Source organism: Sorex araneus, chromosome X, assembly GCF_027595985.1.
Source record: "Sorex araneus isolate mSorAra2 chromosome X, mSorAra2.pri, whole genome shotgun sequence".
Lineage (NCBI taxonomy): Eukaryota > Metazoa > Chordata > Mammalia > Eulipotyphla > Soricidae > Sorex > Sorex araneus.
In genome coordinates this window covers 207,974,389-207,990,021 of record NC_073313.1, presented here as the reverse complement: position 1 = coordinate 207,990,021, position 15,633 = coordinate 207,974,389, and the positions used below count along the sequence as shown (strand labels likewise).

At 37.4% G+C, this 15,633-nt stretch overlaps 1 protein-coding gene across 3 annotated transcripts in view; it reads left to right on the top strand.

The window, feature by feature from the left end:
- OLA1 (Obg like ATPase 1) overlaps window positions 1–15,633 on the top strand; it is a 164,047-nt gene that overhangs the window by 109,085 nt on the left and 39,329 nt on the right. For all 3 annotated transcript variants that reach the window (XM_004601165.2, XM_055123028.1, XM_055123027.1), the window contains exons 6-7: window positions 8,130–8,210; window positions 8,829–8,926. In XM_004601165.2, the coding sequence (XP_004601222.1) occupies window positions 8,130–8,210; window positions 8,829–8,926 (179 nt within the window). The remainder of the gene's footprint in view (window positions 1–8,129; window positions 8,211–8,828; window positions 8,927–15,633) is intronic.

The following is a 15,633-nucleotide window of genomic DNA, read 5'->3' as shown; positions in this document are numbered from 1 at the left end:
CATAATCAGAAATGAAAAAGTAGTATTACTGCAGCTCCTGTAGACATTAATAGTAAGAGGATATCATAAAGCACTGGTTTTTTAGTCTCCAGTATGTTGACTGCTGCTGGTCTGCAGTTGTAAGAAATGTTGAAAACTAGTGACAGTGATTTGAAACCTAGACAAATTTCTTAAAACAATGGCAGTAAAACCAGCGTAAACAATAGTAAAAGTCTGTATCTACTCAAGGAATTGAATTTAAGACCTTATTCACGATATCACTGTATCACTGTCATCCCGTTGTTTGTCGATTTACTCGAGCAGGCACCAATAACGTCTCTATTACACTCAGCCCTGAGATTTTAGCAGCCTCTCCTTACTCATCTTTCCCAATGGTTGGAGGCTCTTTCAAGGTCAGGGGAATGAGACCTATCGTTACTGTTTTTGGCATATCGAATATGCTACAGGTAGCTTGTCAGGCCCTGCCGTGCGGGGGGGATATTCTCAGTACCTTGCTGGGCTCTCCGAGAGGTGTGTATATATCCTCTTATATAGGATAATATTACATTTTAATATTTATATGATATTTAATAATAAATTATATAAAAGTTAATTATAATATTTTATCCTTTTCATAATAAGACCTTATTATGAAGACAAATTACCCTGATGACTTCATGTAAACATTAATTTTATTATTTTGTTTTTTCCTTCTGGAACTCCAAGAAATGCCCAGGGGATTGCTCACAGTCCAAAGTATTCTCAGTCAGACTCTGCGAGTCTGGTGCTCAGGCTAGTTCTGTGTGCCAAGCAGCAGTGGAGGCCACTAGAACTGCACCAGATAGTGCCGAGGCACATGCAGTACCTGGGATCATGGAACTTGGGCCTCACATATATGCAGGGCTGCCCTAGTCCTTTCTCCTCTGAGTAGAAAAAGAGGAAAACTTAGGTTGTAGTGAGGTCAGACTAGCCCTAATACTAAATCTTCAATTACTCAATTATTTCTTATGTGTATATTAATAAGTAAAACAAACACAGAAAAATAACTCTCAGATTCTGAAGAATGGTTGTGAGAGGGGCAAGAGAGTAAGAACAATGGGTAGGTGGGTGAGTTTGACAAAATGAAGACACTAGAACATGGGGTGTGGTAAGGAGCAGTGGTTATTTTTTTTCCTGCGTGTGTGTGTGCGCGCGCACATTGATGTGGACTGGGGTGTGCTTGGGGGCCATCAGTGCTGGGGATTTAACCCTGGGTCTTGCACATACATAATGTTTTATTTGTTTACTTACCATTTTGGGGCTATACCTATTGTTTCTGAGGGCTTATGCTTGGCATGGTTTGGGGGACCATTTGGAAATAGGGATCATGCACACCCCTCTTTTTAAAAAATTTTTTATTTTTCCAAGTAATTAAGAATTTTTCTTGTCGTTTTCCTTTTCCCTTTATGTCTCTTTTTCTTTGGTATCCTTTTTATTAAAATTGACTTTATGGGCTTTTTCTCCTTTTGTCCTCCCTTGAACATGAAAGTTCTTTTAATAGAATCATAGGGGCAGTTTTCCTTCTTGGAAGTGACTGAATTCTCTCAAAAATGAATTGTCCATTCTAGGCAGTTTTTAGACCATACGGAGCAAGGAAAAGCTACATGTTCAGTCCTCACCAGCCACTTTAGAAAAATCACATAACTTTTTAAAACCTACCGCTGCCAGCACATGTTCTACCCAGGTCATTTTTAGAACTGACCAGTTTTCAGGGAACACCTGCTATGCATACACATGTACCATGCAGGATGTTATTACCAGTGGTCTTGGTTCTCTCCTTAATTCCCTGCTCCCTCCCCCCCTTTTTTTTTTTTTAGTTTCAGCCCCAGAACTATCTAGAAAGCAGATAGGTTCCAGTATTTCAGCCTCTCACAAAGAGAAACAGCCATTTAAGCGGAGCAATGAATATTTGCTGTTCGGACTAAAGGCAAATCTAAAGTATCAGGTTTGGATGCAGATCTAAGCAGATCTCAAATTTGAACGATCTCTCTTTGGTGAGAGAAAAATCCAGGTTGATCTTCCTTGTCTGGGATATTTAAAAGGGATACTCTGGGTTGAGAATGAAAGAAGCTGTATTAGTAAACTATTTGAGCTGAAATCCTTGCCCTCATTCTTTTGGTCTAAGAGCGTTTTTGGCATGTGTTAAAGCGACCCAACAAGCATAGGTCAGCTTTTCTGGGTGTCAGCATCAGGTATTAGGGTAGGATTGGGTAGAGGGAAGTATCAGGCTTGGGAACTATAATTATTATAGAATGAGTGAGTCACCTTGATAAACTGCCAAATCTGTCCTCTTAGCCATCACATTTTAGGATTACAGATGATGGGCAGAGAAGAGATGAAGCCCTCCCTTCCCTCACCTTGTGAATATACCTTTACTTTTTTCCCTTTTAATATTTGTTGGTACCAGATCTTCCCAGTAAAGATGATGTTTATTGGTTAAAAATAAATTGTAAGAGATTTATATTGTTAGAAGAGAAGGTAGAAAAGGAATCTCCCTGAAATCCAAACTTACAGAAATTTCTGTTAGTAACAGTTTGACATGACATTTGTCCATCTCCGTTTGAGACTGTTTATATACAGTTTCAGAACTGCAAATGGATTATTTTATGCATTGTGCCATAAATAATCATGCATAATATCTATTGAGTACTTACTGTGTGCCTGGAACTATAGCTGTTTGCAGATTTATTTTTCTCATTTAATTCTCATGATGGTCACCTTACATTGAATTGGATTTGTTAAACAGTTTCTTAAAAATGAGCGTCATCCTGTTGCTCATTGATTTGTTCAAGCGGGCACCAGTAACATCTTTCATTGAGAGACTTATTGTTACTGTTTTTGGCATATCCAATATGCCAGGCTCTGTATGCGGGCTCCATACTCTCAGTAGCTTGCCGGGCTCTCCGAGAGGGACGGAGGAATCGAACACGGGTTGGCCAAGTGAAAGTTGAAAGCCCAACGGCTGTGCTAAAAATGAGCATGGGTAGGTTAAATAACTGCCCAGAGTTACACAACCAGAAAGTGTCAAGTCAGGACTTAAGCCCAGGTATATTCTGCAAATCCACAGTTTCAAAGTTACTCCAAAGAACTAGCCTGCTCTTTCCACTTAACAGTATACTTTGGAGATTTTCCTGTGCAAGTAGCTATCCATCTCTCTTTCGGATAAAATCTGTTGTGTGTTGTACAGAGTCTTGTAGAATAGTGTTTTCCACTTTATAATGTTCTTCAACATTCCTATTCTGATAAAACTGGAATTGTGTTTGATAGAATTTGGATAGAATTTTTATTGGCACAGAATTGATCAGTATGAGCACATTTAAGGTGCAGACTTTTAGCAGTGTTTAGATTAATGTCTGGAACTCTGATCTGGAAGTCCATGGACCTAGGACATTTATTTAATTGGCTTTGGCTTTTCAGCACTAATTGGATTGTAACAACATCACTTAAAGTCATAGTTCTTAGATCTCTGAGTCATGAGTCCCTTTAAGAAATATTTGCTGGTGCTAGAGAGGTTGTAAGGGGTTAAAGCATTTGTCTTACACGGGGCCGGCCCACATTTGATCCCTTTTTTCACTTATGGTCCTATGAACACTGCCATGGGAAAGTACTGAGTGCTGCTGGATGTGAATCAAAATCCAAAAAATTAATAAAGTTAAAGCATTTGTAGGGACGGAGAGAGAGCTCTGCTGGCTTTGAGATGGCCTAGCTTCCTTTCTATGTACAATACCCAGGTTCGATTCCCACACTTTGTGGTCTCAGAGCACCACCAGTAGCAACCTTCAATCACAGACCAGGAGCTCCTCAGTCACAGAGCTCCATTGGGTTGTGACCCCAAAACAGAAAGCATCCATTTAAGGAACATAAAATAGAACTTGACGTACAGTTTCATGTTAGGGAATGCTTGCAATTCTTTTCTACGTCACTTAGTAATCTTTTCTGCTATGGCAACTGAAGAATACCCAGATAGAGTGCAGTGGTCCCCTGAGAAATCCCCAAGCCTGAGTGCAGAGCCAGGAGTAAGCTCTGAGCACAGTTGGTGTGGACTACTAAAAAAATAAATAAAGGGAATAAGTTAACAAAAACTATTTTCTATACCTGGACATTATCTTTTTTGATCTTCACAACAACTTCAGGAGGTAATTAATATCACCTGCTTTTTATCAGGGAGGTAGTAGTTCACTGACCAGGTTGGTAAATTTAGTATTTATTCCCACACTTAAGCATTAAGCTGTTACTTCTTGTATTAGTTTATTTATGTCAGTCATGTAAAGAATTAATTTTCATAATGAGGAATTTATTAAAGTTGTCAAAAATCACTATCACTGTCATCCCATTGTTCATTGATTTGCTCGAGCAGGCACCAGTAACATCTCCATTCGTCCAGCCCTGAGATTTTAGCAGCCTCTCCTTACTCGTCTTTCCCAACAATTGGAGGCTCTTTCAGGGCCAAGGGAATGAGACCTGTTATTGTTACTGTATTTGGCATATCGAATACTCCACTGGGAGCTTGCTGGGCTCTTCTGTGCAGGTGGGATACTTTCAGTAGCTTGCTGGGCTCTCCATGAGGGACGGAAAATATATCAGAATACAAGCAAGTATGTTAAAACCAAACACGTGTGTGCTGCTTTAGGTATATCAGTAGGCTAGACTATCAGAGGCCACTCTGCAGCTTTGGGGCCACGCGCTTCCAGGAGTTTTGTTTTATATAGTCTCTGGATCTTGGCCGTTGATGGGATTACATGGCACCGGGGGGCAGTTTGTGTCTGTGACTGACAAGCTTCTGTCAAAAATAATCCTGTATATTTCTATATGATGGCACTAATAAAACATAAAGTAACTCATTATGCATAAAGCATTAGTATTTTTTTATTGTACTCTGATTTTTTAAGTGAAAAAAGTATCAAAATTACCCCAAAATTAAAGTAGCTAAAATAAGGATTAGATATTTTTCAGTTAAATTCAGTTGGTGTGCTTTTTACTGTTACAACTGTAATTATGACTGTATATATACAATCATATGGGGAAATGTAGTTTATTAAGTGTTATATACAAATAATACCAGTTTAAAAATTTTTTTTTCATTCAGTAAGTAGTATATCATCTTATTGAAAGGGTTGGGGAGGAGAGGGTGGGGTTGGATCACACCTGGCTTGGGCTATTTCTGGCTCTGACTCAGCAGTGACCCCTGGTGGTATTTGGGCAACCATATGGGTGCTGGGTACTCAAATCACCTTCCACAGCTGCATAGGAGTGCTTTACCTCCTGTACTATCTCTCAGGCCCCAATGTCTTTTAATATTTTGCTAAAATTAAAATTAAATTTTATGCTAACAAAGGGCTGGAGCGATAGCAGAGCAGTAGGGTGTTCGCCTTTCATGCGGCTGACCCGCATTCGATTCCTCTGCCCCTCTCAGAGGGCCCGTCAAGCTACCGAGAGTATCGTGCCCGCATGGCAGAGCCTGGCAAGCTACTCGTGGCGTATTGGATATGCCAAAAACAGTAACAATAAGTCTCACAATGAGAGATGTTACTGGTGCCCGCTTGAACCAATCGATGAGCAAAGTGATGACAGCAGCACAGCATGCTAACAAAAATTACACATTGCAACTATGCCTTTTAATGATTGTTATCATCCTTATCTAGGTCTGAGAGATAGTACAAAGGCACTTGCTTTGCATATAACCAACCATGGTTCTCTCCCTGGCAGCACATGGTCCCCTGAGCACATCCAGGAGTGAAACCAAGTATCTGCTAGATGTGGCCCCAAAACCAAAAGGATAATATTACTGAAAATCTGGTTTTTTTCATGTCTTAAGTAAAACTGACATCTTTTAGTAATCAATGGTATCTTTTCTTTAGTATTCTTTTCTGGAGATAATTGAGAAAGTACTGAGTATGACATAAATTACTTAAAATTTCATGGTGCTTTTACTTTTAAATGTTCAAAAACTTGGTTATAGTTTATGATTTTTTAAAAAATGCTTGAATGTTAGAAGTCAAGAAGTTTGAAAACTTAGGATTTAGTTCTCTGATTAGAATTTATTCCTAATTTGTAATGCAGTATATTGGTTTCAGATACAGATAATGCCACAAAGCTTTTGTGATGAGATTTCTATGTCTAAATTGATGCTGTAGTTAATTTAAAATGAAAGAGAAATACTGAAATTCCTTCACTAGAGATCAGCATTTATTGAGGTCCTTTGGTTTTACATTTTTTCATATAATTAGAATTTTATTTCCTTATTTTTAGTTTGGCTTTTGTCCATTTTCATCCCTTTTCTTTATTTAATTGAAAAAACTAATGGAACCAAATATAAGATGGTGCCACTGTTTTCTTCTTCTTTTGTATAATCTTGTTGCATGTCTCTACATAAGCTGTTCTGGCCACTCATCATAGTAACCAGCTGGGCCATTTCACCTGCTGGAGCCATTAAAGAGGACGCTCTCCCCCTAGATTAATCCCCTCCGACATTAGTTTTTTGCACTGACAACTGGAGCAGGCATTCAGAATTTGCAGGTGGCCAGTGTGACGCACATAATTGCCTACAATTTTAGGCAATGAATAAAAATGGTCTACATTACTTGTCAAAGGTTGTATATGCAGTGCCAAGTGAGATCTATGGGAAGCCTTTTAGGGTTTAAAGAACAGTTAATAGCAAGGCTGCACAGGGCTTTTTTAATCATAATGCATTTGTAATATAGCACTTTGATCTTCTCCTTGTAGGAAATGGTGTTACATTAGCCACTTTTAAACATTTATGAGTGAAATTCAGTTATAGAAGAGTAAAAGTGATTATTCTTAAGCAGAACATGTTAGATTTCATTAAAAGTTTTTAGCTTGCCCCTTCCTTGTTAAAATCGGTGGGAAGTCCTTTTCCTGGAGGGTTTCAAATCAGGATCTAAGGACATAGGATTTTCCTTTATTTTTTCCTATTGGTAATGCAAAATTAGGAAAGAAGGTATACTAAATATTGAGGTAATTTATACAAGTGGCTATTTATAGGCTAATTGATATATACTAAAGAAAATACATCAATGAAAATCCAATAAATCTATACTGATTGTGTATTAACAATAAAATTTGAGAAATAATATTTTAAAAATACTCAAATTTTCTTAAACAGAAAAAAAACAAAAACAAAAACCAGGAAAAAAAGAAAAGCCCAGATGACTCTCAAATGCACTTCTTCTGGAAGAGCCAAGTTTGACCTTTCAGACCCAAGAGCCTTTTATTAACACCTGCCTGTAAGGAGAACCTTGCCACACGCAGCTTTTAGATTCAGAACCACAAAACTGATGAGGAAAGGCTTGAAGGGTTCAGTTTGTGTCACTTGCTGTTTGCCGTTTCCATTTCACAGATGATTAATCTTTCTGTGAAGAAAGGCCAGAGAAACAAAGCACATTGGGCTCTTCCTGCAGTTACTCCTTCTGAATGCACACTAGCTTGCTAACTAAAAGGCCTTTAGATTTCCAGCTGAGAGAGATGTTCTGAAAGTGAATGCAGCTGGTTGGAGGTCACCAGTGCAGGGCTCTTGCCATTGTGTAATGGAGGCTTTGGCAGGTTTGGGGGGCGGAGGCGTTGTTGGAGCGGAATGGGAGAAGTGGGCAGGGAAAAGGTGTTGGCAAAATTAATTCAAAATAAAAAGGGTTTTGGTCAGTTGATTTCTTGTATTGGAGGGTAAATCATCAATAATAGGTTCAATTTCAAACGATTTTGTTTTCCTCTTTTGAGGAAAATATTATAATTCAATCTCTACAATAACTTCCTCCCTCATTTCCTGAATAACATTTTTGTCTCACAAGTTGCATCCCTAGGTAACGTTAAAATATCATTAATTACTATAGTCCTTGGTGTATTTGAAATGTCTGACCTTTTAATGACAGGTTGTTAATAATTTTACTCTAATATTTCACTTTCATTATGATAAAAGTTTAATAGCTCATCAGTGTTTTATTGGAATTTGGTTTTTTAAGGGGTATTGTAAATAATGATTGTGTGACTTACTCTTTTCATTTAAAATATTGACTTTATCTTAGGATCTGAGCGTTTTAGTTTTAGTGTCTGAAAGCTGAATGTTCATGTTGTGTTTACTTTTTTTCACTTGTGTATAGGACATAATGTGCAAAGTTAAATCCTGGGTTATAGATCAGAAGAAACCTGTTCGATTCTATCATGATTGGAATGACAAAGAGGTGAGTTATAAATAGCACACCCTGTTACTGCCTTTGCTTTGATTTTTAGAGAACAAATTAGAGTTGTCTTTAGTTTTTATTTTCTTTACTTTTAGAGCTCCCCTCTGCCATACTTAGGTGTTGCTCTGGGCGGTGCACAGGGAACCATGTGGTACCAAGGATTGACACCAAGCTTCCCGGATACAAAGCAGACGCTCGGGCCATTGCGCCACTTTCCAGCTTCTAGAGTTTTCTTTACATTACATCGATATTCTCTAGTTCAGGTTCCTTTCTTTTTATTTCTTCTGTTTGTTTTGCTTTGGAGCCACACCTGGCACTGCTCTGTTTGCTCCTGATGTGTTTGGGGAGCCATATGGTGCTAGAGATGGAGCCCGGGATGCAGGAGCAGGTGCTCTAGCCCCTTGAGGTCTCTCTCTGACGTGCAGCTTCCTTTCAAGAATTAAGCTTGTTCCCAAGTTGCCTTTCTCATTTTTCCTGACTACTGATATTTCATCTCAGTCTTTTGGAAACAGTTCTGCAAGTAAAAATAACTGCTTATTAAAATGATTTACCAAAAAAATGATTTACAATTAGTCAGTGACTATTTTCTCAACTTTCATTCTTTATCTCCCATTTTAGATTGAAGTGTTGAATAAATACTTATTTCTGACTTCAAAACCAATGGTCTATTTGGTTAATCTTTCTGAAAAAGACTACATTAGAAAGAAAAATAAATGGTAAGTTATCTCTCTCCAAACATTTCCAAACCTATCTGTACACACTCAAACTTTCAGATATGTAAATATATACATATCAGTATATATGCATTTTATGTACATAAAAGTATACATTTCATATACATCTACTCCCCTATATACTTATTACTATGTTAATGTTAACTATTTCATTGATTTATCATTGGTTTGAAATATTTTGAAATTAAAGGGGTTCAACTTCCTTACTGCATTTTGATTTTAATATTTCCTTCCTCATAATTAAGTTTAACATTGATAAGAGCATACCCCAGTGTTTATATCTCAAGATGAGTCTCTAAATAAGGTAATAGTGAATCATATTTGTTACTTACCAGACTTGAATTTATTAGGTATTATTTGTTTCTTTTGCAAAAATGAGAATAAATGTATTAGGATCTGTTAGCTATGTAGATATGATAGCTTTAGAAATTTGATATGTTGGGGGCTGGAGTGATAACACAGAGGGTAAGGTGTTTGCCTTGCATGCAGCTGACCCAGGTTTGATTCCTAGCATCCCATATGGTCCCCTGAGCATTGCCAGAAGTAATTCCTGAGTGCAGAGCCAGGAGTAACCCCTGTGCATCGCTAGGTGTGACCCAAAAAGTAAAAAAAAAAATATGTTGATATCATAGCTTTAAAATCTTTATTTGGGATTATAGTTAGGTATTTTAAATCAAGATTGAATGCTTTAAAGTTGTTTTTAATTAATAGAGCTGTGGGGAAAAACTGGGGAGAAGACCCAGTTATCTCTTTTAAATACTTTTGAAGTATGCAAAGTAAAGAATACATTTATATATATTGTCATTTTTGACTGTGTAATAAAAGATGTATAAGGTTTATTTTTTTTCCTCACTAATAACTTTAAAAAAATCATACATTCATGTAACATGTTGGCCTGTACACATTTGGCACCGTATTCACTTTGATTTGCTTCACTAGACACTCAGTATTTTATACTATTAAGTCATACAAACAAATTGTAACTATCCAAAGCAAAATATCTGAATTCTCTAAAAATATATTGCTGGTTTCTCCCTGTACTTCATTAAGTACTTAGATGCACATGGTTTCAATTTTCCATTAAAATTTCTCATTTCCATATGATATCAAAGAGTGAGAAGCTTTAAACTGAAAAATAAACATTCATAGACTGGAAGCCAAAACAATAATTAATGTCAGATGGTTAACTCCAATAAATCATTAGAATAAATTCTGTGAAATTACTGCAACTAAAAATGCCCTGTTGATATTACTATAAGACATTCTGTGTTCCTGATAGGAAACTGAATTTAGCCTCTTGAATGGTAATGTTCTAGAAAGCATAAACTTAACATGAAAATTCACTTCTGACTGCTAAGTTCTTCCAGTAGATAATGAACTTTAAAATAACCAGTTCTGTCTTGTTTCAAATTCTTGTAAATTTTATGATTAATGTGTTAAAAATGGTTACCTTTGGGAAGGAATTCTTAAATTTATTACGTGACCTTCGTTAATAAATCTTCTCATTGTTGTATGAATGGTAAGGTTTCCCGAGGCTCCATGAAACAATACAGACATCAAAGTTTACATGAAAAGGGATGAGTCAGTTTCCTTGCCCAAAGGGGCTTCTCACACCTGTATTTGGATGATTACAGGTAGAACTCCCTGACTCTAATTGTATAGTAAATACCATTTCCCAGACCCTAATGGTAGACAGACTGCTTGGGAGACGCCAGTCTGTGATTTAGCTGTCGCCAGACACCCCATGTTTTTTGTGAGACTAGTTGATGATGATATGGTTATAGCCGATGGAAAGTACTCTTGCTTAAATTGGAAGTTTTAATTTATGAAAGTGTGGAGGTATGGTTGATACCATTTTAAAACCAAATTTTAGATTTTTATATGTAACGTGTATGTGTGTGTATGTGTATGTGTGTATGTGTGTGAATGTGTTGGGAGGCGGAGGAGCGATCAGATCTTGTGGAAGTTAGTGTAATTGTAGCCGAAAGATCAAAGACTAGGTAACTGAGTGATGTTCCAGAAGAGAATTTACCACATAGCCATTTTCTGTACAGTTTCTGCCGCCTGCTGTTCCTATTTTCCCTCAAGCTAGCCATTGACTACCCCCTGTGCATCCCTGCTCGTAAAAAATGATTGAGGAAGTATTTGTCATGTATTTATGAGTGGGAAACATTGTGTGACAGGGAACAGCATCTACTGGAGTCAGAAAGATTGCCATTTTCCTTTCAGTCATTCATTCTGTACAGCTTTAAATCCTCTGTTTATACAACATAGCCTTTGTATTAAAAAGTACAGGATGAATTTTTATCATTAAGGATATAAAAATTAGGTTTTCATCATGTAATACAACCAGCAGATGTCAATAGTTAAAATAATAGATTTTAACTACTAAATCCTCTTAATTTGTCTTAGCATCTTGAGTAATGTTTCATTTGCATTAACTGCCAGTTTAGCGAAAGAAAAAGGTGTATATATTTTTAAGTTGATATGTAGGGTTACTGTAGCAATTAGGACTGACTTAAAGATGAAGTAATAAATGCTTTCATGGGCCTTTTAGGTCTATAAAAATTATTTTAAGTAGGAAAGTTGAGAAGAGGAGGGTTTTGTAATTGGGGCTACAAGAAGACTAAAGAAACTATTTTTGTGGGTCACCTTTTTAGAAGTAATCGGTAATTTAATTGCTTTTTAAAGTTCACTTTTAAATTTAAATGGTTACATTTTATTTTTCAGTTCTAGAAAAGAAAGAAGCTTTTTGAAAGATAAGTCTGTGTGTTACTGAGTAGGTGTATTGGCCTTTGGAAAGATGTAAAAACTGGAAGGTTCCCCCAAATATGCTCACTGTATTTAACAATGTTGAAATAATCTTATTTCATTGATATATGATTAAGATAAAAATGCCTGAGGCTAGAGAAATCACGTAGGAGGTAGGGTGTTTGCCTTGCATGTGACTGACCTGGGTTTGAGTCCCTTGTACCACATTATGGTCTCCTGAGCACCTCCAGAGATCACTCCCAAGCACAGATCCAGGAATAGCCCCTGAGTAATGCTGGTTTTATCCCATAAGTGAAACTAGAAAAAAAAAAAAAGGAACTCCTGAAGAGAAACTGACATGGCAGCTTGGTTACAGTTTTAGTATATCATGTGACAGTATTCAAGATGCAGTAAGCGGAACCCACAGAAATCTTTCATCCTTTTACGAATTGCTATTCTCCAAGTGAGCAAAAGTATAAACTGTGCAATAATTGTGCCTTTGTAGTTTGGGGTGGGTCCCATGATTTTTGAACATTTTTAAAAAATTGATCTATTATGGGCTGGAGCACAGCGGTTGGGCTTTCGCTTTTCATGCGGCCAACCCGTGTTCGATTCCTCCACCCCTCTCGGAGAGCCTGGCAAGCTACCGAGAGTATGGAGCCCGCACGGCAGAGCCTGGCAAGCTACCCGTGCGTATTGGCTATTCCAAAAACAGTAACAATAAGTCTCTCAATGAGAGACGTTACTGGTGCCCGCTCGAACAAATCGATGAGCAACGGGATAACAGTGATAGTGACAGTGATCTATAATTACTTGATTATAAGATTATCCTGTATGTGATATTAATTTTCATTTGAGATCACCTGCTATTTTAAGATGACAAGCAGGTACAGGACATTGCAACTGTCCAACCATTGGTAAATTAGAGATTTACATTTCATTTTCTGCACCTTTGCTCTGTTAGTAATGCATGCTATCCAGTTATGAACTCAGGAAATCTAGTTTAGATATTTTCTATACCTACATAACTCCCAATTATGTTTCATTTTTGTGTTTTCTTGCCATCGTCTGTCTCAAAACTATTGTTAGAGGGTAATTATGTTGTATTCATTATACTGTATATTCATAATCAACTAGAAAATGATGGTGGATGTTGTCTAAAGGACTAAAATGTATCACATCCAGATTGTGCATAAATGTGTATGGTATATAGCACATAATGCATATGCCCTAGTGGGCTTGTGGTCATTAAACATTACCCTTTGGTTACCATGAGTCAGTTAATCTAAGTGGTGGAATTGATTCAAGACAGACATATTTACAGTGTCTTCAAATTACTGTATAATCAAGGGCAATGGGTCAAGTTCACTAAATGAATTTTTAAATAGACAAATATTTTTAAACTTGCAACTTAATTTATCACCTTTTCCCCATCTTTCTCTTTTTTATCCATAATTTGTATGCAACAACTAAAAATAGTTTGGGGATACTCTGTATTGCTTGCTTGATTAGAAGAAGACAGGGGGAATAAATCCAGTATGTTTTTGTCTCTTGAACCGTGTATAGAATTACATGTGCTATATTTGAGCAAGTATATATGAAGGTGGAAGTGTAGATTTTTGGGAGTAGGAGGAGCATTCCTGGCAGTACTTAAGAGCTACCCCAGCTTGGTCCTCCAGAGACCTGGCAGTGCCAGGGAGCGAACCTAGGTCCCCCATGTGCACAAATCCTGTGCTTTAGCCCATGGAGCCATCTCTCCTGTCTTAAATGTGTTCATTTTTGGCAAAATTACCTATGTCTACATAGAGTTCCAAATATAAAACTTTCTGAAACATACAGCTGGAAGTCATTGATACCTAACAAGATTCATTGAAGCTAAAATTTTAACACATATGCCACTTTGGGAAAAATCCAGCATAGAACATTGGATTTACTTGAAACAAGGTAGGAATGAGTTTTTTTTTTTTTTTTTTTTTTTTTTTTGCTTTTTGGGTCACACCTGGCGATGCACAGGGGATACTCCTGGCTCTGCACTCAGGAATTACCCGTTACCCCTGGCCGTGCTCAGGGGACCATATGGGATGCTGGGATTTGAACCCGGGTCGGCCGCGTGCAAGGCAAACGCCCTACCCGCTGTGCTATCTCTCCAGCCCCGGAATGAGTATTTTTTAATTATTCGATTCCGTGTGGAAGAGGATTTCTCAAGTAGATTTAAAATTAGATTCAATCTATGTAGTTTTCGAGAACATACCTTTTTTAGAGAAAGCAAAATTCACATGAATACTTTTTTTAAAAACTACATCTTATTTTGTTAGTCTGGTAGAGTCACACCCTGAAATACCTTTGCTGTGTTTCTTTGGGATTGAAGTTTATTTTTGTTACATGTGGCGCATGCAGTCTTGGGGAGCATTGTGTTGTGTCAGCTTCATTTGAAGTACCTAACAAGATGGCCATGAGAACACATTTTTTTCTCAGTTAATTCCTACCATCTTGAAATGACAAGATATTAACTATCTCACGGTGATTCAATAAAATTTTAAAAAATTTTTAAAAAGAAAAACGACAAGATACTATTAGTTGGTTATTTTAATATGTGAGGAGTTTTTTAGCTGAATTAAATTTTACAGACTGAAATTTGTGGTCCTTTTCATAAATAAAATATTTTTTTACTGTTGATAACTTTGTGAGGACTAGTGTTTATTTGATGCTTTGCCAGATAAAGAGTATCCAGAGTATTTTGAAACTCTAAATGATATGGTTGGTTTCTTTAATAGGTAAGATTTTTTTTTTGTTAGTTCATATACAGAAACTGAAGGAATAAACATGAATCTAAAAAGAAACTGTTGGGGCCAGAGCGATAGCACAGCGGGTAGGGCGTTTGCCTTGCACGCGGCCGACCCAGATTCGATCCCCGGCATCCCGTATGGTCCCCCAAGCACGCCAGGAGTAATTCCTGAGCATCGCTGGGTGTGACCCAAAAAGCAAAAAAAAAAAAAAAAAAAGAAACTGTTTCCTTAATATTCCGTCTCTTACTGTTGCTTTGTTTCTGTTACTGGATGATGCTCAATTACTTGAATTTTAATTTGTGCAGTAAAACTTGGGAATAGGGCAAGAGAGATAATATAGAACAGGTAGGGTGCTTACCTTTCACACAGCCAACCAACCCAGGTTCAGTTCCAGACACCAACAGGGTTCATCCTTGAGCACAGAGCCAGGAGGCCAGGATTAACCCCTGAGTCCCTTCAAGTGTGGCCCAAAACAAAAGAAATATTTGAAATAGATATAGACAGCACTATGAACTGTTAAACCATGTAATTTCTGGTTAGTATGTTTTGTGGATACAGTTTCTTATTTCTATCCTCTGATCAGGATCTTGAGAGTTAAAGAATTTACTTAAAGAGATTAAAAAGACAATCACAGGAGATGGAGAGGTGAAAGAAGTTGGATGGGAAAAGATCTACCCTCAGTCAGGCATCTTTTCATTTGGAATATACTTTCGAGTGTCACTGTGTATGTATGTACATATTATAATATTTGTGAATTTATAGTTTTCATTAAATGGCTTGGATATTCTTTTAGCCATTTGTATTCTTTATTTTCTTTTGGGGGGGTCACACCCGGTGATGCACAGAGGTCATACTCCTGGCTCTGCACTCAGGAATTACTCCTGGCGGTGCTCGGGGGACCATATGGGATGCTGGAATTTGAACCTGGGTCAGCCATATGCAAGGCAAATGCCCTACCCAATGTGCTATTGCTCCAGACCCTATATCCTTTATTTTTAAAGTTTTGTTTTGTTTGTTTAGAGGCCACCCTCTCTGCAGTGCTCAGGAGTTAGCTCCCTGGCTCTGCACTCAGGAATTACTCCTGTTGGTGCTCAGGGAATCATTTGAGATGCTGGGATAAAATCTGAGTCAGCCCTGTAGAAGGCAAGTGAC